The sequence below is a fragment of the Aureobasidium pullulans genome, assembly GCF_000721785.1.
Source record: "Aureobasidium pullulans EXF-150 unplaced genomic scaffold scaffold_16, whole genome shotgun sequence".
Lineage (NCBI taxonomy): Eukaryota > Fungi > Ascomycota > Dothideomycetes > Dothideales > Saccotheciaceae > Aureobasidium > Aureobasidium pullulans.
The window spans coordinates 273,317-294,816 of record NW_021941036.1 but is presented as its reverse complement, the minus strand read 5'-3'; the positions used below and the strand labels follow the sequence as shown (position 1 = coordinate 294,816).

Sequence of the window (21,500 nt, the reverse complement as noted above, 5' to 3'; positions counted from 1 at the left end):
ATGTTTGGCGGAAAGCGGCCGCGCTTGTTTGACCGTGCGCGTTGGACTCACTCAGTTGGAAAGCGCGACCCGGACCAAACGTCACAGTCACAAGTGAACCATCACATTCAGCAGGTCACACCTTCCCATGTTCCAACTGAACTGATTTACACTTCTTCTCCGTCAACATCCTCCTCCTCCGACTTGCTACCATTATATTAGTAACGAGCAAGACTATCGGCCTGCTATTCTTCCATCGATACATTACCAATACGAAGCACCCCGCAACGCGACACAACGACCATGATGGAGCCGCTCAAGTTTGCGCCGTGGACATCAGAGATCGACCTAGGCTTTTACTCAGCGCTTGGTAACCTCAAGCTTAACCATGACAGACTGGACTCTTCAGCCCGCAGAGTACTGGGCGTGTACCAGATCCAGACAAAGGACAAACCCGAGCGCTCAGCGCGCATGCAGATTCACAATGCCGCCTTGACCCAAGACCAGTACGGACTCGTTGATGCATGCATGTCTTGCTCATGATGGCTAATGCGATGCACAGTGTTCCCGCTGGCTTCTATCGCGGCGAAGGTTACATCCGCAACTACAACACCATGGACGAGTACAAGCAAGTCGACAAAGCCGCCCACATCGAACGCGCAGGACGAACCATCTGGGACGCCATCAACGACGGAACCATCTTCTCATGTCCCTCGCTATTATCCTCTTTCTCAGCCATCTGCTACGCCGACCTCAAGAAGTTCAAATTCACATACCAATTCGCATACCCCGCCTTGCACTCGGACCCCACATGGTCGTGTTCGACTGCTCAAAAGATCTCACCAAAGGAGACACTCGAGTTGGTTGACAAGGTACAAACATGGAGATACAGCGTCGATGGAAGACAGCATGGCTTCTTTCTAGCAAAGAAAATCAGGGGAGACTTGCTTGATGACGACCATGAGTCACACACCCCGCTTGACGAACCCGATGACCGAGACTTTGAGCATGACCACAAGCCCGATGACACACCAGACTACCGTTGGAAGATTGCTGCCCTTGCAAACTATGAGACGGGCTTCTTCAACGATGTTGACGCCGATGATCAATACATCTGTTTCGCCGACCCCTCGACCTTCGAGTCCAATCCTGGATGGATGCTAAGAAATCTGCTCGTCCTGGTTCGTCAACGATGGAGGCTCGACAAGCTTCAGATTATGTGCTATCGCGACACCCATGTTCGTCGGGAGGACCCACACAGCATCTTCTTCAAGGCCGAGTCTGTCAAACCCACCGAAGGCGACCACTCTGCAACATTCCCATCATTGCCAGAGGGCCGTGACTCACCGTCATCTTCTCCAACACCTAGATCGATCCCACCATCAGAGCGTGGCCCCATGCCAAAGATTACAGGGTGGGAGCGCGACACAAGATCTAGAAACTCTTCTCGTATCGTTGACATGGGCGCGTACATGGATCCCACTCGCCTTGCTGATGCAGCCGTCGACTTGAACTTGAAGCTCATCAAGTGGCGTATTGCTCCTTCAATCGATCTCGACATCATCAAGGAGACCAAATGTCTTCTGCTAGGTGCAGGCACTCTCGGCTCGTACGTCTCACGCTGCCTAATCGGCTGGGGCGTGAGGAAAATCACTTTTGTCGACAACGCCAAAGTCAGTTACAGCAACCCCGTCCGTCAGCCGCTCTTCACCTTTGACGACTGTCTGAACGGAGGATCTCCGAAGGCCGAAACAGCTGCTCAGGCGCTCAAGAAGATTTACCCTAGTCTCGATGCCATAGGCCATCAAATCTCGGTCCCAATGGCCGGTCACCCCATCATGGATGAGAAGAAAGTCAGAGCCGACTTCGACAAGCTACAACAACTCATTGCAGATCATGATGCCATCTTTCTGCTTATGGATTCACGCGAGTCACGCTGGCTACCGACAGTTATGGCTAAAGCAGCAGGCAAGATTGTCATCAACGCTGCTCTGGGTTTCGACTCATACATGGTGATGCGACATGGTGTACCCTCACAGCCTGAACAAGAGAGGCTAGGCTGCTACTTCTGTAACGATGTAGTCGCTCCCGCCGACTCCCAAAAATCAGCTACGCTCGATCAACAATGCACAGTCACCCGTGCCGGCGCCGCACCCATGGCTTCGGCCCAGGCCGTCGAACTCTTGGTCTCCATACTCCAACATCCTGACAAAGCAGCCGCACCTGCCCCTCCGGTGAACGACCCAGAGGCTCAGCACCCGAATCACCCCCTTGGCAGTGTACCACACACCCTACGCGGCTACCTCTCGAGCTGGCGCATCCTCAAAATCAGAGGCCAAGCTTACAACTGCTGTTCAGCCTGTTCGCCTACCATCGTCAAGCTTTACAATGACGCTGGCTGGGACTTTGTAAAGCGTGCCATTAACGAGAATGGATACGTTGAGGAAGTATCTGGGTTGGCAGCAGTCCAGAAGGGAGTCGATGATCTAGAGGACGATCTGGCTTGGAGTGAAGGCGAAGAGGACACTGAAGAAGCTGAGCTCATTTAGGTGAGTAGGGACTACCCCTGTCACCTTTATTATACTCCGCTGGTCGATCATCGTGATATTTTAAAGCTGTAGAAATGCACGATGTTTTTCGTTTACTAGGCTCGTCCACAGAGATGAGGCTTTCGACAAGCTCTCACTAGACACAACTCCGGATTGAAAAGTATCGTGCATTTCTACAACTATTTGAGTCACAGTTCTCAGCGCACGGAGAGGCCCAATGAGAGCTTCCAGTCGAGAAGCATGCTAACGTCTTCACAGTACCATGTCACGACAGCTTCAGCGTGTATAGGCATAAGCAAGAACAAAGCCAAAGGCAGAGGCAACCGCAACTGCAAACGCAACGGCAGAGGTCATGGGAAAGGCTAGGGCAGTGGCAATGGCAGTGGAAAATACTAGGGCAAAGGCAAAGAGAAGACTGTCGACGACAGTACCGACGATGAGAGTGTCGAGGGGGACAGCTCGAACCCACGCCCGCGATTGTCTCGCAAAAGGAAACAAGGCAAAGCCAGAACAGAGGCCAAACCGCCGAAGGCCCTCGCAAAAGCACACAGACAACAAGCAGTGCTGGATAGGCAAACCAGTCACCGACGAACAATACGCATCAAACAATATGTTCAGGGCCTCGCTCAGGGCCTCGGGTTTCTCACTATATTCTGGATATGGGTTGTTTACAGTTTGTTCCTGATATGTGCAACTGCTATGCTGCGCCATTTGCATGGTGGACCCTTGGACAGTGCGTGGCGCGTGAAATTCCTCACGTTCTACATGGGTATTTTCCTCATAATTGTATTCTTCGCGTCTAGCTATGCTTGCATGTGGCTGGACGGTACGCTAGAGCGCGACGAGGAGTGGTTTGAAGCTCAGGAGGACACTAGCGAGGAAGACAGCGATTGAGAAGGGAGAGGCTTAGGGGTCTGCTTGGCGTTATTCCATCACTTTAATTAATCAGTCGTTTGCTCGAGAAAAGTGCTCTCAGTGGAGGCTACTTGTGATCTGAAAAACATTGTGCATTTCTGCAGGTATCTTTGTGACTGTGTTTCGGCACTTGGAGCAGCCCTGTTGACATGCGGTATAAGTTGTAAGCAGGCTTGGTAATTGATGAAATAGATGAATAGAGTGGGAATGAGGACACAGTAAGGATGATTCTGAGTTGAAGGTGAAGTGTGTTGTCGAGTGGGTGGAGTTGAAAGTGATTTTAAGCGCCTGCTAGTATGAAAATGTATGTATGTGCGTTGACGCCGACTACATCACCGGTAACGAACTCGGAAGCTGTCCACCATTCATTCAGCTTCTCACATATCTGCGAAATGTCGAGAATACCGTACTATAACAGTCTGATCACACAGCGCTCCTTGCTGGCATGTTCTCTGTCTACTCGAACATTGAGAAGACCCCTTGGCGTTCGGATTGTTGATCAGACAAGTAGAATGTCTTTTCGAACCAGCAAACCACAAATGAGCAAGATTCCGCAGCTCCCATATGATCATAAATTCGAGGAAGAGCGATATCCCAACTACAAAGCTCACCAGTACTATCCCGTCCAGCTGGGACAGACATTCGCTTCAAGTTATCGAGTGATAGCAAAATTGGGTTACGGTACGGCATCCACAGTTTGGCTATCTCGTGATCTCAAGTTGAGTTGCATCTTGTCCAGGGTAGATCCAAAATTATTACGGCAAGTTCTGACGACAGCATTAGACAAAATACCCTGGTAACGCTCAAAGTGTGCATTCTTGGAGAGGATGAGTCCAACGAATTAGCAATTTCTCACCACATAAAGTCGTTCGACGATGGTATTCATCCCGGCAAGCATAGATCGCGCGTCACGTTAGACGACTTCCATGTCCGTGGACCCCATGGCACACATCACTGTCTGGTGTTTCCAGCCTTGGGTCGGACTCTCGCTCAAGTGCGAAATGTGTTTGAAGACCGAAAACTTGACAAGCTTTTATTACAAAGGTTTCTATACCCAATTTTACAAGGCCTAGATTTTCTTCATCAGACAGGAGTCGTGCATACTGGTCTGTTGAATTTTGTTAAACACCGCAAATGCAAGCTTGAATTTGAATTCACTGACTGTGGACCCTTCTAGATATCTCGCCTAACAATATCCTCGTAGAAGCCGATGATGACATGCTAGCCAATCTGGAAGAAACAGAGAGGCTGAATCCATCACCGAGAAAGGTGCTGGATGATCGTGTCATTCACCTTTCCTATACCATGCCAACGTCATACAAAGACCCTGTTCTTACAGATTTCGGTGCTGCATATCTAGGCGAACCAGGTCAAAAATACCGCGACGACGTTATGCCTGGTGTTTATCGTGCGCCAGAAGTCCTCGCAGGAATGGAGTGGGATTCGAAGATAGACATCTGGTCAATCGGTGTCATGGTACGTTTTGCGTCTCTATTGCTTATCTCATCCCGACTTTGTCTTCGGCTTTACTGATGAGAAACATCAGATCTGGGATCTTTTTGAAGACGGCAACTTGTTTCCTGCATACAGAAATGGTCATCTCGATGATGAACTGCACTTTGCCCAGATGATTGCCTTGATGGGACCTCCCCCTAAGGAGTTCCTAGACAGAATGAGTGAGACGCAGCGGGTCCGATACTGGGATTCTTCAGGTCAGTACACTCTCCTTCACGTAAAAATACCAATACTTTACACAGAATTAACCAGAGAAAAAAAGGCACTTGGATAGCAGAAACTCCGATTCCATCTCAAACACTCGAGTCACGCGAGATTCGTCTCCAGGGCAGAGATCACGAGTTGCTTCTTGGGTTGATGCGCAAGATACTCTGCTGGTTGCCAGAGGATAGACCATCGGCTGAAGATCTCTATAACGATGGCTTTATATATCAGTTTGTAGAGTACGTGATGGAGCTTGAGGAATCATCGCAGGGAAAACAAGGCTAGAGTGTGGAAAATTGAAGCTGAACAAATATGTCTGTGACCGCAAGTTGAGAAGTGGTTTGCGGCTGGTTTTCAGCTCGCGAAATGGTTAGTAAAGATCTCGTCTGGTTGCCCGAACTTTTCACTAGATGCTGTCGAGATCAATACAACTATTGTTAGCCAATCTGTACCGGCGAGTGAAGACGATTGTGTGTTCATCATCCGGCATTTGCGAATCACCTGCTAATGACCAGTCGAAGTATTCGGCATAGTGATAATTTTGGTAGTAGTGAGGCCGCCCGTTCGTTCTGACATCCTGATGAATATTGTCATTACGAGTGAAGGACCTCGCATAAAATGTATTGACTAGGAGCGGTGCTCGGAATATAACCATCCTGAGGGTTCGCCTGTGTTGTTGGCTGCTTGACAAAATGGCTTTCCCGAATGGTCAAAAGCCGTGACTGAAAATTAGAGCTGATATAATCGCAGCGGTCGTGGATGGAAGCAGCACACGTACGAATAAAGGGAAGGGACGTGCTTTGCGCTCTCCGGAAGGGTTTATGTAGCAAACCTAGGACACTGCGATGTACAAAGACCTGAGCTCGTACCCTAAAGTCCAGAGATGCTGGAAGGAGCGAACACCACTTACGTTGACTTCGGTTTACATCCTGTACCAATACGATAACATCAACTTCCGAATCCTTGAGCCTTCTCACGTCATGAGGTTCCAAGAATCCAAAACACACCGAAAGTATCTCCAAAAGTCAATTGCGCAAACAAGTTCAGACTGATTCATGGCGCAGCAGTCGAGTAGTGGAAAGAGCGAATAGATATGAAGGTGAAAAGCCCCATTGCGTTAATATCTGGGCGTATGTGTCAGGGCTCGGTCCGCTTTGAAGAGACTCTGCACCTTATACCACGTGTGAAGAAGCCTCATCCGATGGACGGAAACCGCCTAAATTGCATACAAACCCTACAAAACCATATCATTACTATCTGGAGGCTCCACAGAGATGAATGGGACGAAAGGCCTTATGACCTCTTGGTATGAGGCGAGTTTGTTGTTAGTGGAATATCGAGAGCCAGTAGAATTTGCTCAGATTGAGACCACAGTCATCAGAGAATTTCAGGAGCGACATATCAAATTTTTCCAACAGAGATATAAAAGTAGCAGATGGCTGAAGAACACATCTTTGTCCTTTAACCGATAAGTTTCGAAAATCGTCCTTTACTTCGCCTTTTCGGACCTCAAACGTCAATGTACCTAATCCCCTTTGGACACGATCCGATCGTATTGGTTGCTCAGCGGTTCCAGTACTCCAGAGAACGCAACAGGGACGATCTTCAAAGATTTGGCGCTAACTTGTTCCCGTACTCGCACTGTTTTGACCACTGGTCGAGGGCCAGACAACAGATGGAAGAACGTCTATACAAACAGAGGCGGCTTAATCTCATGGACCAACCATCTGAAATTTGGACGAGGGACCCACAACCTTCGAGGCTCTCATGTGAAGTCTCCGAGAGATGCCCCTGGATGTTCTTTGAGGGACTTGGCCAAATTGTCACCGAAGAGCCAGGGACCCTAAACAAGAGTATTGAGAAGCGTGATTCTTTCCTCGAAGACGAAACCGGAGAAAACCGAGCACCAAGCGAGTCTTCAACTCCCGGGACCGATAACACTTCCCTTGAGATCAAGATGCAGAACCTAGATCCCTACTCCTACTCGCAGCCCGAACTGACTGATCGCGGTTCGATGCTCCGTCCCGGAAACTGTCCATACCGAACGCGACAGGACAATGGCCAAGCTTCAACGAGCCAGATCATCCCGTCACAAAACATTACGCAGGAGGCAGACTTGCAACCTGCTCGATCTGAACCGACTGCTCAAGGCTTGAGTTCCAATACCGGGAGATGGAAGGGCAAAGGAAGACAGATCGGACGGTATGCGAACGGTTTCGTTCCATCCGGGCTCCCAATACAGGAGGAAGAATCGGAACCTGATCAATCTGGACCGTCCGGCCACGCTTCAAGCTCCCATACTGGCAGGTCAAAGGGCAAGCAACGACAGATTGAGTGGAATGACCAGCACAATGCGAACGAAGACGCTACGTCCGAGTGCGTGATGCGGGAAGCAGATTTCCAAGTTGCTCAACCTGGGTCGTCTGCATACGCTTCGAGCTCCCGTCCCAGTGAATTAAGAGGCACGCAACGGCAAATTGATTCACGGCCCCCTACGACCGGATGGACCCAATTTGAGTATCTCATGCGGGCAACAGGATCGACTACTTTTCCAGGACTGTGTGAACCGGCGGAGAACCAAAGCGCGGAATTTAAGGAAGCAGTGAAAACGGTTTCATCTCTGCGACCAGCGCCCGAGGATCTGCCGAGATACGTCACCCTGGATAGCTTGAACCTTGATCCAAGACTCCGAGTCGGGTGTATCGAGCACTCGATGGCTATGAGTGTGCGAATCGAGAACCATGTGTGCCCAGAATTGGAGCCTTGTTGGTCACCAGCCTGTTCAAAGTCAGTCCCGCCCTGCCGATTTGCTGATTCTTGCTTCGAGTATGGCAAGATGCCTTGTCATTGGGGTATGGGAAAGATACTGCGTGATCATGCGGAAACATTTGGAAAGGAGACCGCGATGGAGCAAGACCCGGCTGATATCATGAGAGCGTACCGTTGGCGTTACCAGAAAGACCAGAGACACCAAGGTGATGAATCATGGTACGACCCATCCCAACAGTTCTGGGTTAACGCGAAGTTCGCAACGCCAGAGTGTGTGCAAGCGCAATTGCAGGAGCTTCCGCAATACCTTTATGAACAGCAACAACAGCAGTGTCAACCACAGCAAAGGCTAGAGCTACTGCCTCCGCCTCCGCCTTCGCCCACGCCTCCGCCGCAACGTCAGTATCGGCCTCCACCTCAGCGTCAATCTCAGGAGCAATTTCGGCAACAGGTTGAGCAGCAAAAACAGAAAGATGATCAACGTCAGCAGGAGCTGTTTCAGAAACGGGAACAACAGCAGCAGCAGCAGCAGCAGCAGCAGCAGCACCAGCAGCAGCAGAATAGTCCACACCCGCATCAGCAAAACGGTCAGCAACAGCGACAGCCTCAGCTTCAGCAACAACAACAACATTACCAGCAGCAAAACTGCCCACACCCCAACCAGCAAAATCGCCGACAATGGCCAAATTATCAACAACAACAGCAAAATCGCCGACAATGGCCAAGTTATCAACAACAGCAAGACCGCGGACAACAACAGCAGCAGAGTCAGCAACAGAGTCAGCAGCAAAGTCAGCAGCAGAATCAGCAGCAGAATCAGCAGCGTAGGAGAGATTAGAGTGGAGAATGTGGTCCAAATTAGCGAACATACCAAGACTTACAGTACAGCGTAGAATCCGATCGATGTGTATAACGATCAATCCGTGATAGATCACGCGCAGATAGAACCAAAATCGATTTTTTTGACGTTTGCTCGAACGTGCTCAAAGTCTTAGCCATGACTGCTGAGTGGGAGTCACAGCCCAACCCAAAGGCAGTATACCAGTCATCTATGCAGACTTCAAATAAGAAAATGGAAAATGATTCCTCATCTTTTGTATCCATAGCTCGAAGATATTCTCTGCGATTTATCAGGTCCACAACCAGTGTAAGCTCACGATGAACAATGATGCCGAGACCGAGACACAATCCACCGAGTTCCAGGGCCCCGAGCTTAGGGATCTTCTTCTTGAGTCTTATTCAGAGGAGAGGACACTTGCGCATCCAAGGCAAGAGGCACATCGGCGTAACCATTACGAATCGAGTGCTCGAAGGATTCCCTTGCCCTTCGGAGTCTCTTTCTGTCCAGCCGGGTTTGCAAGCCCCCAAGACCAGCAGAACGCCATCGACGCTGCGAAGAAAGCAAAGAAAGACCACGATGATGCCCAGAAGACCGGATACGCGCCATGGACTCCGACAATCTGGTATTCGTCAGGACTCCGTCACCCAACGATAGAGGACCCAAGTCAAGCAGTGTACGAGCAGCCACCGATGGATCCGAAGATATTTAAATTCAAGTTGAAGCATGAAAGTATGATGGCACTTTGCGCTCGGTCGAGTGATGTGCCACGATACGGACATCCGTATCAAACGGTTCATCCCGATCAACCAGAAAGCAGATGTCCAGGGCATATCGCATGGCGAAATCGGGTCATCCAGGTATGGAAGGAGTCCAGGTCTTCCGACATCCGCCAATGCACCAACGCCGACACATTCCACTCTGACGGGACCAAACCCTGCAAATGGGATTGGGGAAGGATATTTCATGAGTATGCGTTGGCGCACGATCGCTCAAAGATGGAGAACGATGACTTGGATTCCATATTGGAATGGTTCCGCCAACAGCATGTCGGAGAACCAAGGTTCCAAGGCCTTGAGCTGGGTCTACAGTTCCCTATCACCGATGCTCATGCGAACAGATACTGGGTGCCAGTCCAATCATCAGAGGCTCCATAGATCCATTCAATAGCCACAAGAGCGAGGCATAGAGGCGTGGCTTGGACCGAGACCAGCCATGTGGACAAGATGATGGGAAGAGGACGACCTGTGGGCTTCTGGTGGAACTGCTTTTCAGACCATGCTTGCTGATGTTACACAGATAGCCTGTCCGGATTGTTTCCTGCGAGAATTTCAATAACAGTTATCCATGCCTGAATATAGTTGATCAACAAGAGTGCCTCTTCATCGCGATTCATCGAACCTCAAGGTACGACTGAGGCTACTATAGCGACGAAGAAGAAAGCCAGCGAAAGTTTATATTAGAGACATCCACTGTGACGTCTCAGCGATACCCAGGGAAGCCGCTATGATGAGCATCGTACGTTGCGATAGTGTTAGATGACATGTCCTGGCCTCGGAGTAGTGGTTTGTCCATGATCCGTCGAGTTGGAGACTTTGCACAATTGCGTAGGATAAACATTCTTGATTGTAGACAAACATGGTACAGTCGATACTCACAGCAGAAAAACAGCAAAGCAGGAGATGGAGTTGACGAAAAGCCAGAGCTGAGAAGCCAAAGCCGCACGCTTGGCCGTTTCTCCCGTTTCGGCCAGAAGGCGTCTATTCTTGGGCTCCGGTTCACTCAACCAACTCTACTCCTACGCGCCGAGCTGGCCCTGCATGCAGCTTGTACAAGTCGAGTACGGACAAACGGCCTCTCCGAGCAGAGCCGCCGCCTAGTTTGCGATAAGTTTTAGAGTTTCCTTGATATCTGTGAGACACAAGCAGGTCAAGGAGAAGGAAAAAGTCAAGTCGCTCTTTCCCTTTTGCATCCACCATCCCCCTGTTCGTGCCTTCCTCCTGTCTCTTCAATTTCCGTGTCTGCCAGGCTTCAGCTCAGCTCTCGTACCTGGAACCGCCGATCTTAGAATCACTCGCTATTCACGATGCTCGCCTCAACAATCATCTCCGCTCTGTCGCTGTTCGCGGTCGCATCTGCTCAGTCTTCCACCGCTTCCGCTTCCTCGGCCTCCGCTTCTGCCACTTCCGCTGTCGCCGCATCAATCGCCGCTGGCTCTAGCGGATACTCATACGTCGGGTGCTGGAATGAGACAACCGGCATAGAAGGCACATCTGGTGCTCGCGCTCTCTCGGGTGGAAAGATGGAATCGGTCGACACTGCTACTGTTGAGGCATGTTTGGAATACTGCGGTGCTTCCAACTACCAGTACGCTGGTTTGGAGTACGCTCAAGAGTATGTGTGAATAACATCATCATAGCTAGGAGAAATGCTGACTGTATAACAGGTGCTGGTGCAGCAACTACATCTCTTCCTTGTCAACACAATTGGAAGAATCCAACTGCTCGCTTGCATGCAAGGGCAACGACACCGAGCTTTGCGGCGGTTACCTTACCATCACTCTCTACAACCTCACCAGCAAGAAGTCTAGCTCTTCAAGCTCGTCTTCGAAGACCGGTGCTGCCTCTACCGCCGCCTCTAGCTGGACCTATGTGCTGGGCGCAGGTGTCATGGCCTTGACACTCGGTACTGCTTTGTAAGAAATGCATGGAATGAGAATATACCCAGGGAAAATATGACGGAAGGTCATCGGGATAGACGGATACGGAGTTCGGCTTGTTTATCAGCGCCAGGAGTATTGCGGAATTCAGAGAAACGAAACATATGTTGTCATTTTCGCTGCATTGAGGGCAGGATGCTAGAGCCTAAGATGATGTTCTACTTAAGCTTCATTAGTTTTTCACCAACTGGTTCTGGGGCCTGAAGAATACAACAGAAAATGAACGAGTATCATGACCAGATGGACAATAAAGACCGCGGCAAGAGTTATACTAAACTGCATCTAAAATATCGGCTCAAGTGGTGAAGGCAAGCCCCGAGTATACCGAGATTCCGAGCGCTTAAAGCGATGAACGAAGTCTAAACCACATACTTTCTGTAATAGGGTCAGCTAATGTACAGTAGGAGGAGAGAAAACTCACTTGTCGTCTGTCCTTGAATTCGCGGTAGATCTCATTCCATACATCGCGATCACTACAGTCGTCCTCACCCGAGGCGGTCACATGGCATGCAGGCTGTATATCTATTCTTATAGACTCGTCACCAGCGATCCATGGCTTCGGATATGGCCAGTCGGAGAAGTGTAGGAATTTGGCTTCCTGGAGCACTTGACGTGGATTCCACACTTCTGTCGTTGATCCCAAATAGTTCTGGTGCTTTGTGCCACGGAACTCGCCACTGAGTAGGTCGTAGCGCCTATGTGGCAGTATCAGGCAATCTCGACCATATAGATTGTTCACAATTTCCATGTCGAAGTCAGTATTTTGCCGGTGCTCGAAAGCATATAATATGCGCTCGAATTCTTGCTTGGATGGCTGTATCACGACCAGCTGGGACGATAGAGTGTTGTTCAGCCAGTAAGCTCGAGGCATGGCGACAGGAACACGAGGCAAGAAGAAGAGCTCATCCATGGGCTGATCTATATGTCAGCATGATTACAGAGCGTGGACTGGTAGGACCGAAGAGATTACCTGCAGAACATTTGCGTCGGAGTCGAGACTGATCACACGTTCGTATTGTGTTTGGTTGAATGCCAGAAGCTTTGTGAAGCTATCCCCCCAGGTAGCTTCTCCAGCAAAATGCTGGACATGGATTGGGACCAGTTTGACGTTGTAGTCTTCTCGCGCTCTCTGCAACAGATCTGCTTCCGAGGAGTTTGACTCCAAAGACCACTGCTCGGGATACATCATCAGACGCTCTGCTTTGCTCCCTAACCGATGTAGCGTCTCAAAGATCATGAGGGAGTTGCACAAATAATCCTTCCCTGTGACGTATTGCGTATATGCGAATTTGGACCAGTCAGCGTTGATGTAAGTATCTTGCGAGATCTCAAGACCGATTTCCGAGGCCGGTGAGTTGGATGAGTTGTTGTACACTCTCAGGTCCGAGAAGCGACCGTCCACAGACAATATTGAGAAGAGGTATGCGAATACTCCGAGGACCAGCAAGACCAGTACAAGACGTGGAATACGTAAAAATGCTCGGGGAAACGTCTTCAGAAGTCCTGGGTGTCCTGAAGCCTCTGGTCTGTTGTTCTCTTCGTCCGACGACTGGACTGCCTTGTATCTATGCACCCATGGCGAAATGTTATACCAAACCGACATGGCGAACACACGAGAATCTTACAAAAGTTGTAGACCGAAGGTTGGAAGGAAAGTCAATGAAAACATGCACTAATCAGACCGATCATCTAGAAAAGCGAATGACAACAAGAGCCGAGAAAGAGCTGCTTGCTCAAGCCACTGTTCAGTCTGCCGCCGTGTCCTTACCTCTCAAGGCTAGATTCACGCAAGCCCCATAGAACGACATGAGATCTCGTTTGGGCGCTGTCATTGCAAGCTGAGTCTGGGCGGTTAGGTGCATGATTCGATGAGGCTTTGCCGTCAGGATTTTATATTGGACCCAGGTCGTCGGCGCCGCCAAGCCCGGCACCTACACGACGTGCCCCTTTTATATCTTGCAGACTCCAATCATGTCCAACTTTAAGCGCCCACCCGCCAACTTTCACTCTCTTGCATACAAAGGCTCGACCGGTTGCTCCGAATTGCTAGTTCGAGAGAACAGGCGCCTGTGTGATACGCCATTTGTCGGTTAAACGTCTTCTGGACAATCCACTTCAAGTGAAGCAGTCGGAGTAGACCAACCCAAGCACTATTACTATACCACAACTAGCTACTACCATGGGCTTGTGAAGAACCCGCACTGGAACCCTGGTATGGAACCAGCGCAAGAACCCATCCAGTAATGGGCCGGCGACGCAATGAGGCTGAGATAAGGCAAGCCGCAACGAACTAGGTTTCAAAAAGAATGAGCTTGAGCAGCGGTCTCATCATGAGTCTCTGCGCTGCCACATCACAGTCCCGCATCCAATGAATGCTGCATGGCTTGCAGGCAACATTTAGTATCTGGACACCGGCAAGGCTGAAAATCCAACTCGCAGATTCAGGCATGCCCCCTCCCCGTGTGCTGAACCTTGTCACGCGTATAGCTATAGGACTACGCAATTTTCAAAATGTTCAGAGGTGGCCTCCACTAAGAGCGTGATAATCAGTGCCTCTCCACGGACGACTAGACCGATATAGAAAACATTCTGCATTGCTACAGACCAAATAACCTAGGTCTGGCCGTGGGACATGGCTAGAACTGACTGGTGTTAGCACACGGAGAGGCCGGACCTATGCAGGAGCTGATATTAGTCGAACCAAGGTCATGGATTTGTTCTAAGAGTCCTTTCCAGGTGCTATTGCTTTCTGGCCTGCTTTATTTTGCATTCCGTGGGCGTGAAAGAGACTGTGTGTGGGCTGATCTGCCACGACTGGTTCTTCGGAGGCCAGGAGCATGTCAGGGCTCGTCTAGATTGCTCGAGCATCATCGATAGAGTATGCACATCGCGAGTTCTAGCTTGTTGCGATAGCCGCGTGGATCCAACTTTGGCGCCTACCACAAGCCACTCGGGAAACCAAGTGCATATCTCATGCGATTCCATTCTAGTAACTGGGCGCGTCAGCACACTCCATAACTTTGTGCTGTTGAGCACCTTTCGTTCCCAGCCTAAGCATTCCTCTTTCTAGTCCCTTCGAAACCATGTTGAACACTCAGAGTCGTGGCAGCTTTGCCATCTCTTCCACACTCGTTTTGCTTTTCTTCTCCACTTTGGAATGCTCTACTGCTCAGCAGTTTTTACCGATTGACTGGAGCGAGACTAAACATGGGCCAGATGGACCTTGGAACGCCCTGTCCGTACAGGTTGGCGGAATGAAGAATTCGACTCCCATCAAGTTGCAGCAAGTGCAAGTTGACCTTTACCCTGGCAGTCATTGGAGCTCGTTTATCCCCATGAACGTGTCATGCGAGACGGCTGGATCTACCTGTGGTCAGGGTACAACATGGTCACCCAGCTTCGACCGCGGGACCGAAGCTGTGACAACGGTCTCTGTCAGTTTCTCGCCATATTTCGTATGGAATAACACGAACACCAATTTCGAAGGAGAGGTGGTCGCTCAGGCGATCACTCTTGGTGGCAAGACTGTTTATCAAGCCGACCTAGTCAGTTTCGGGCCCGAAGGATCTGGATATGGCTACAGCAGCTCTATCACGTACCCCAATGGCGTGAAAACCCTTCCATCACTTGGACTGCTGGCGCTCAATGCTGGCCCTAACAACAAAGACATGGATCAGCAGTTCGCAAAGAGTGATACTAACAGTACATACGGCTCTGAAAGTGTTTGGATACCCGCGGGATATCTCTACAACCAAAGCATCATTCCATCTTACTCTTATGGCTTGCAGATGGGTTCTGCCGCACTCGGATATCCTGGATCCTTGTACCTCGGAGGCTACGATAAAGGAAGAGTGATTGGACCATACACTACCTACGGCACACAGAATCCGACCTTGCTTGACATTCAAATTGGAGTCGAGACGGGAGGTAGCCCTTTCTCCTTCCAGAACAAGACCAATTTGTTGCTCCTTGACAACGATGATGGCGGCAGCATCAACGTAGAGATTGTACCACATTCACCATCCCTCTACCTTCCGGTCAAGACTTGTGAGGCGTTGACCAAAGTCTTGCCGATCTACTTCGATCAAGTAACCAAGTACTATCTCTGGAACACATCTGACCCGAACTATAATTCGACGGTCAAGTCGGCCTCGTACTTGAGCTTTATTTTCCCTCCCGCACCAGGGGCTTCGGACAACGTCACCATCAAAGTACCCTTCAAATTACTGAATCTCACTCTCACTTATCCTATTGTTGCTTCGCCAGTACAATACTTTCCGTGCCAGGCAACAGTGCCCAACGTTGACAGCCGCATTGTTTATGCTCTTGGTCGAGCCTTCCTTCAAGGCGCGTTTGTCGGCTGGAACACGAATACGAACATCGGATGGCTCGCTCAAGCTCCTGGTCCAGGTGACTCTGGTACGGGACTGGGCACAGAGGGGAAGAACATCGCAAATGATGCTACCGTGATCGATGTGTACGATGGCAGCAAGAGCAATTACTTTGCACAGTCATGGGCCAAACATTGGGAGCCGATACCTTCGACTGCTAATACAGCGCCAACCTCTGCGGCCTCGGCCCCGGCTTCGACAGCTCAACAAAAGAGCATATCTACGGGCGCCATAGCCGGTATTGCTATTGGCGGCGCCGTCGTCGTCTTTGCGCTCACCGCAGGCTTAGTCATATGTGCAATGAGGCGCCGCAGACAACGCAAAACTGTCAAAGAGATCCCACTTGATGAGCGGAGCGACTCTCCTAAGACAGTCGACATTATGATGGAGTCACCTTCTCGGTTGCTTACACCACCGCCGCCTTTCACCCATGGTCCGCACGAGCTCCATCAGGGCCGATTCTACCAGGTTGCAGAGATGCCAAGCAACCGCGAAGTACAGGAGTTGCATGCGGAATCTCGATCCGCACCAGTGAACTTGGGACGACGCGACGTTCACGAGTTAGGACTTCCCCCGACTCCCAGAATTTAAGCGTAGGGAACTAGAGACAGGTGAATGGTGACGGATCATGATGTTTATGGCAGACAAAGGTGCCAACGATTCTTATGTTGTCTCCTTAGTATACCATTGTGCAGGCACAGTTTCGTGCGTAATATGTTTCTTAGGATATAGTTGAATACTGTCTTATTATCAATTTCGGTTGGTTGCTTCGAACGCTGTCATGCCTTGAATGGTGCGACCTGATGTTCAAATATCCCAAAAGTGAAGGAACAAGGCCATAAGTCGTGACTTTCTCGAGGAGCGGGCCAAGCAAACTGACCATCCCTCTCCGCAATAAGGCTTGGCGCCCTCCGCGACGTCCATACAACCTACGTAACTTTGCGATCCACGATTCTGCTATTGTCGCGTGCATTTTCCATCTTCAACGACGACACTCGCCGCCTTTGCCATTTGCGCGCGCACCGGACGGTCTCAATTCAGCAACGTCCTTTTCTTCTATCACGGTCATTCTCGCAGGGAAAGAGCAAGGAACTTTTGGGGGAGCGCGCGCGTCTATTCGGATCTACCTTCCTCAGTAAAAGCGCCATTAGCTTGGTCGGCTTTCACATCTTGTCGCCAGTCGTCGCAGCATTCACATCATCGACAAGTATTGCGAGGGTGAATAGACCAGCTTCACTCCGACACGCAACTTCATATATACCTCTCCGCGCAACACTACAACCTCTCCCTCCGCTCTACGCGCATACACACCTCTCAACACACCGTCGCCATGTTCTTCCTCCACGAAATGGAACGAGTGGTAAACCTCCACCCCTCCTACTTCGACAAAGACACACACAAATACATCACCGACACACTCTACCAAGACGTCGAAGGCACAAACACCGGAAACTTCTACATCGTCTGTGTGGTGTCCGTGTTGGATATCTCCGAACCTCGCGTTCTGCCAGGCTCCGGATTCGCAGAATTCACCATCATGTTCCAAGCGGTGGTTTGGAGACCTTTCAAGGGTGAGGTCTGTGATGGTATGGTGAGCAGTGTGGTTAGCAATGGCTTCTTTGTTGATGTGGGGCCGTTGAATATTTTTGTTTCGAAAGCTGTGAGTTTTCTTTTTGCTATGATATCTTGGGAGTGGTGGGGACACAGGGTGCTGATGAAGGTCACAGATGATTCCCAGCGACATCAAGTTCGACGGTAATGCGACGCCGCCGCAATTCACCGATAACGCAGATCAAGTCATTGAGAGGGGCACTCACATCCGTGTCAAGATCAAGGGTATCAGAGGTGAGGTTGGTCAGATGTACGCCATTGCTACCATCAAGGAGGATTACCTTGGGTGAGTTTTACTGTTCTCTGCTACGTCTCTTGTCAAATCCGCTAACCTTATCCATAGCCCCCTCCTCGAAACTTGAGAGCCGCCTCACCAGAATACACCGGCTACGAAACATCACGAATCGCAAGAGAAAAACAAACAAGATGCCATGCAATGCAAGGGAGGTGCTATAGAAGAAGGTCAAAATGTGTTACACTTCAGGGATAGGAAAGCTCAAAGGCAGCACTAAAGGTGGCTGTTCAAAGTTCTCCATTATATCAGGTCTTCCAGCAGCGAGCGAGCAAGAAAGACCGAAAGCGAGAGACAAAAGTGGAAGAAGCACAAAAAGACAACGCCTTTGATATCCCTTGATATAGTAGTAGAAAACACCCCCTCCCATAATTTCCGCCTTCGAAAGCAGCAGTACCCAAAACAAGAAAAAAGGAAGCCATATGCACATCAAAAGATCCCGTGCCTGTCTCAAGCAATACCAGTGACCCTTCTGACAGACCTCCTCTGACCTTCGCCCGAAATCAATAACTTGCCTTCTCCCTCCAATGATCTTAGAGCCTCCGCCAACTCGGCAGATTCCACAGTAACAGTGGCATCCTCGCCTACTCTTCTCAACACCTCGTTGACCCTGACACTCGACTGACCACCCCTGAGCATATCGTCAACAGCACTGAGCACAGCATCCTTGAGATCTGCCTTCCTCTTTCTCTCACTAGCACTGGTACCTTCAGTCAACAATCCCATATCAATGAGTCCAGTCCTCGAATCCGTCGCCGATTGCTTGAGCGCGGATTGAATCAAGCGTACAGCTTCTCCCACATCGTCAGCGGTGACTTCGCTGCGAAGATGCAATTTCGCATGTGCTTCTGCGAGACGGATCATGGATTCTAATTGACGGGTTGTGGCTGTGATGCGGCGATCTGCGGCGCGGACGTCGGCGCCCAGGGCACGCATGGAGACGTAGGCGTCGACGAGGGCTTGGGAGGCCTCTTCGGTGATTTTTGGTTGAATGTTGTTGCGAGCGTAGGATATGTAGGAGGTGAGGAATTCAACGGGCTGTTGTGTTTGTTAGTATAAGAGACACGGTTGTAGAAGGGATGGTCATCAAGACTTACGAGAATCTCATTCGCACTGGCATTCTCAGGGGCGTCGTCGAGGTACATTCCGACCAAATGCTTTGCCATGCGGCGATCGTTCATCTCGTCGATGCGGTCGAGTACGAGGTAGACCAGATCGAAACGGGACAGCAGTGTAGGTGGCAGGTCGATGTTTTGAGGTACAGGCAGGTTAGGGTTATATTTACTGCCGATGGGGTTGGCGGATGCCAGGATACTGGTTCTTGCGTTCAATGTCGTGATGATACCGGCCTTTGCGATAGAGACAGTTTGCTGTTCCATGACTTCGTGCAAGACTGAGCGGGTCGAGTCATTCATCTTGTCGAACTCGTCAATACAGCAGACACCACCGTCTGACAGGACGAGAGCACCAGATTCCAGAACAAGCGTTCTTGTCTCGGGGTCACGAGTGACATAGGCAGTCAGACCAACGGCCGAAGAACCCTTACCACTGGTGTAGACACCACGAGGGGCAATCCTGTGGACGTAAGAGAGAATCTGCGACTTGGCTGTTGAGGGGTCACCACAGAGCAAGACGTTGATGTCGCCACGGTACTTGGGGCTACCACCTTTGTCGAATGACTTGTTGGTACCTCCGAAGAGTTGGAGAAGAATGCCCTTCTTTACGTCGTCCATCTCGTAGATACTGGGAGCCAGCGAGCGAGACAGCAGATCGTACACGTCCGGTCGAGAACCAGTCTCAAGAATTCTCGCCTCTTCTTCTGCGCTGACCTTTCGGACTTCTTCCTTACCACCGGAAGCTTGCTCTGACAACTCTTCCTCGAGAGTCGAGATGTCAATGCCCATGCGACGCTTGTCGACCTTCTTGATGAACACACAGTCAATGTACGTCTTGAAGATGTTCTTGACTGATCGTTGACGAGGGTTGATGCGGACTTGGTTGCACTTGAAGACACCGGTAATCTCGACTCTGTCACCAGCTTTACACACATCTACCAGATCATCGTAGACACAGAGCGAAACCGAGTGAGGAGTTTGTCCATCGGGTACACGATCGGGAGTCTCCTGCAACTTGATGACTTGCTTGTTGGAGAAGGTACAGCGATTGTGTACAATCTGCATGGAGTTGGGAGAAGCGCATTGATCACGAGGACAGACGGTTGGCTCTGCGATCTTGCCACGATCGATGTCGACCCTGACGGTATGATGACAGACAGAGCATCGGAAGAAAGCCTCTCTCATATCGGGGATGATTGGTGTGGTTCTGATGACCAAACCCTTGACGCTGACCATCTTGTCCATGTCTCCCGGGTTAAGGTCGCGCAAGTTGATGGTCTTGCCCATGTTGAAAGGTCTGATTCTGAAGATACGGGCCTCGACTTCTCGAACAAGGTCAGGCTCGTTGGGGTCCTCAGGGCCTTGTGCAGGCCGCGGTGTAGTAGCATCGATATCTGAAGAAGGAATGGCGGGCACAGAGTCACCTCTAGCCGTCTGCTCACGATGTTGGGCTTGCATTCGCGTCTCGGCCATGCGCTTCTCAGCCAGCTCAATCATAGTGTCTTTCAAGGCCTGGTCGAAGATGGGAAGAATCTCGGCAGGGAAGTTCTGCATCTGGTACCAAAGCTTTTGTGTAGAGGGATAAGCCTTGAGATTTTCCATATCCAGGTTGAGCTGGGTTGTTCCCAGATCCAACATCAGCTCCAGAGTGTCCAAGTAGATCTTCTCGTTTCCAGGATGATTTGGGGGCAGGTTTTGGGTATCTGTGAGATCTCCATCGTGGCGCATGCGGTACTTCTTCTGGAAGTCACGGAAGAAAGTCTGACAGGTGCTCAAGGTGTCGGAAACACTGATGTTGGTACCCCAGACGGTCCTTGTCGAATGGCCTCCGAGAATGTTAGCTTCAGAAGTGTGTGGGTCAACATTGGAAAATGTGGCAGTGTCCGAGTGTGATGTTTCGTCGCGTGTAGGTCTGCCGTTCTCGTCGACGAACAACCTTCTTCTTCGGCCGCTCCCAGAGAGAATATCCGAATCGATATCGTGGCGTCTATTGACCGCGCCGACTGGGGCTCCAGAGTAAGGTGAGCGCACGAATAGACCACTGCTGTCGCTTCTGAGCTGGTTGGCTCGGTCGCCGGCTGTCAAGGGTGCGCCGCTGGAACTGGAAGCGTAACGAATAGGAGAAGAGTCTGAGACGGATAGTCAGTGGTGTGTTAGACTTGTGGTCGCTATGCAAATGCGCACCTCCTATGGTCTGTCCAGATGCTCTAGGCGTGGGACCTCCATCGCTAGGCAGAGTCGAACCTGCTCTGATAGGCGAGCTCATACCATCAGCGCCGCCATTGGCCGCAGGAGATGAGCGGAAGAACAGCGGTGACGATGCAGGCGGGACCTGTGACGAGTTCTGTGTGGTTCCATCGGTAGGGGGTTGCAATGAGCCCTGCGAGGCTGCTGCTTCGTTGCGCAATTGTTCGTCGGGACCATAGTTATCCTGAGGCGGACTGCTCGGTGCAGCTGGCGGTGAAGACATTGTGATTGTGTTATACACAGAACATGGATTGTTCGCGCTGCCTTCGAGGAGAAACAAACAGTGACCGAGCTTGGACAATTTCTGGAGGCGCGACGTGCTGTTTCGTGGAGTCTTCCAATTTCGTCCCCTTTCG

At 50.5% G+C, this 21,500-nt stretch overlaps 10 protein-coding genes across 10 annotated transcripts; 6 read left to right on the top strand and 4 right to left on the bottom strand.

Moving 5' to 3' along the window:
- Positions 1–285: 285 nt before the first annotated feature.
- On the top strand, positions 286–2,528 carry M438DRAFT_278779 (E1-like protein-activating; the record flags this gene model as incomplete). The annotated part of the gene is made up of 3 exons (XM_029901027.1): positions 286–485; positions 542–1,258; positions 1,349–2,528. The coding sequence occupies 3 exons, from the start codon at positions 286–288 to the stop codon at positions 2,526–2,528; spliced, it is 2,097 nt and encodes a 698-aa protein (XP_029758163.1).
- Positions 2,529–2,666: 138 nt separating this feature from the next.
- Positions 2,667–3,377, bottom strand: M438DRAFT_66230 (uncharacterized protein). Its single transcript, XM_029910231.1, has one exon. The coding sequence runs from the start codon at positions 3,243–3,245 to the stop codon at positions 2,805–2,807; it is 441 nt and encodes a 146-aa protein (XP_029758162.1). The 5' UTR covers positions 3,246–3,377; the 3' UTR covers positions 2,667–2,804.
- A 471-nt stretch (positions 3,378–3,848) lies between these two features.
- M438DRAFT_301603 (protein kinase) lies at positions 3,849–5,722 on the top strand. The gene is made up of 5 exons (XM_029902104.1): positions 3,849–4,161; positions 4,227–4,549; positions 4,621–4,919; positions 4,990–5,155; positions 5,221–5,722. The coding sequence occupies exons 1-5, from the start codon at positions 3,956–3,958 to the stop codon at positions 5,445–5,447; spliced, it is 1,221 nt and encodes a 406-aa protein (XP_029758161.1). The 5' UTR covers positions 3,849–3,955; the 3' UTR covers positions 5,448–5,722.
- A 2,140-nt stretch (positions 5,723–7,862) lies between these two features.
- Positions 7,863–8,902, bottom strand: M438DRAFT_347675 (uncharacterized protein). The gene has a single exon (XM_029905958.1). The coding sequence runs from the start codon at positions 8,798–8,800 to the stop codon at positions 8,177–8,179; it is 624 nt and encodes a 207-aa protein (XP_029758160.1). The 5' UTR covers positions 8,801–8,902; the 3' UTR covers positions 7,863–8,176.
- A 187-nt stretch (positions 8,903–9,089) lies between these two features.
- Positions 9,090–9,926, top strand: M438DRAFT_337500 (uncharacterized protein; the record flags this gene model as incomplete). The annotated part of the gene is made up of 1 exon (XM_029903998.1): positions 9,090–9,926. The coding sequence occupies one exon, from the start codon at positions 9,090–9,092 to the stop codon at positions 9,924–9,926; it is 837 nt and encodes a 278-aa protein (XP_029758159.1).
- A 644-nt stretch (positions 9,927–10,570) lies between these two features.
- On the top strand, positions 10,571–11,890 carry M438DRAFT_367444 (WSC-domain-containing protein). The gene is made up of 2 exons (XM_029907956.1): positions 10,571–11,163; positions 11,216–11,890. The coding sequence occupies exons 1-2, from the start codon at positions 10,856–10,858 to the stop codon at positions 11,466–11,468; spliced, it is 561 nt and encodes a 186-aa protein (XP_029758158.1). The 5' UTR covers positions 10,571–10,855; the 3' UTR covers positions 11,469–11,890.
- On the bottom strand, positions 11,848–13,283 carry M438DRAFT_367443 (nucleotide-diphospho-sugar transferase; the record flags this gene model as incomplete). The annotated part of the gene is made up of 4 exons (XM_029907955.1): positions 13,114–13,283; positions 12,459–13,053; positions 11,910–12,401; positions 11,848–11,859 (listed from the first exon to the last, which is right to left on the bottom strand). The coding sequence occupies exons 1-4, from the start codon at positions 13,155–13,157 to the stop codon at positions 11,848–11,850; spliced, it is 1,143 nt and encodes a 380-aa protein (XP_029758157.1). The 5' UTR covers positions 13,158–13,283.
- Positions 13,284–14,571: 1,288 nt separating this feature from the next.
- M438DRAFT_323553 (uncharacterized protein) lies at positions 14,572–16,640 on the top strand (the record flags this gene model as incomplete). Its single annotated transcript, XM_029903015.1, has 1 exon — positions 14,572–16,640. The coding sequence occupies one exon, from the start codon at positions 14,572–14,574 to the stop codon at positions 16,468–16,470; it is 1,899 nt and encodes a 632-aa protein (XP_029758156.1). The 3' UTR covers positions 16,471–16,640.
- A 233-nt stretch (positions 16,641–16,873) lies between these two features.
- Positions 16,874–18,146, top strand: M438DRAFT_347672 (putative DNA-directed RNA polymerase II). The gene is made up of 3 exons (XM_029905957.1): positions 16,874–17,539; positions 17,607–17,776; positions 17,834–18,146. The coding sequence occupies exons 1-3, from the start codon at positions 17,228–17,230 to the stop codon at positions 17,850–17,852; spliced, it is 501 nt and encodes a 166-aa protein (XP_029758155.1). The 5' UTR covers positions 16,874–17,227; the 3' UTR covers positions 17,853–18,146.
- Positions 18,147–18,232: 86 nt separating this feature from the next.
- M438DRAFT_278522 (putative DNA replication licensing factor mcm4) lies at positions 18,233–21,367 on the bottom strand (the record flags this gene model as incomplete). The annotated part of the gene is made up of 3 exons (XM_029901013.1): positions 18,233–18,820; positions 18,880–21,026; positions 21,082–21,367. The coding sequence occupies 3 exons, from the start codon at positions 21,365–21,367 to the stop codon at positions 18,233–18,235; spliced, it is 3,021 nt and encodes a 1,006-aa protein (XP_029758154.1).
- Between the last annotated feature and the right edge of the window lie 133 nt (positions 21,368–21,500).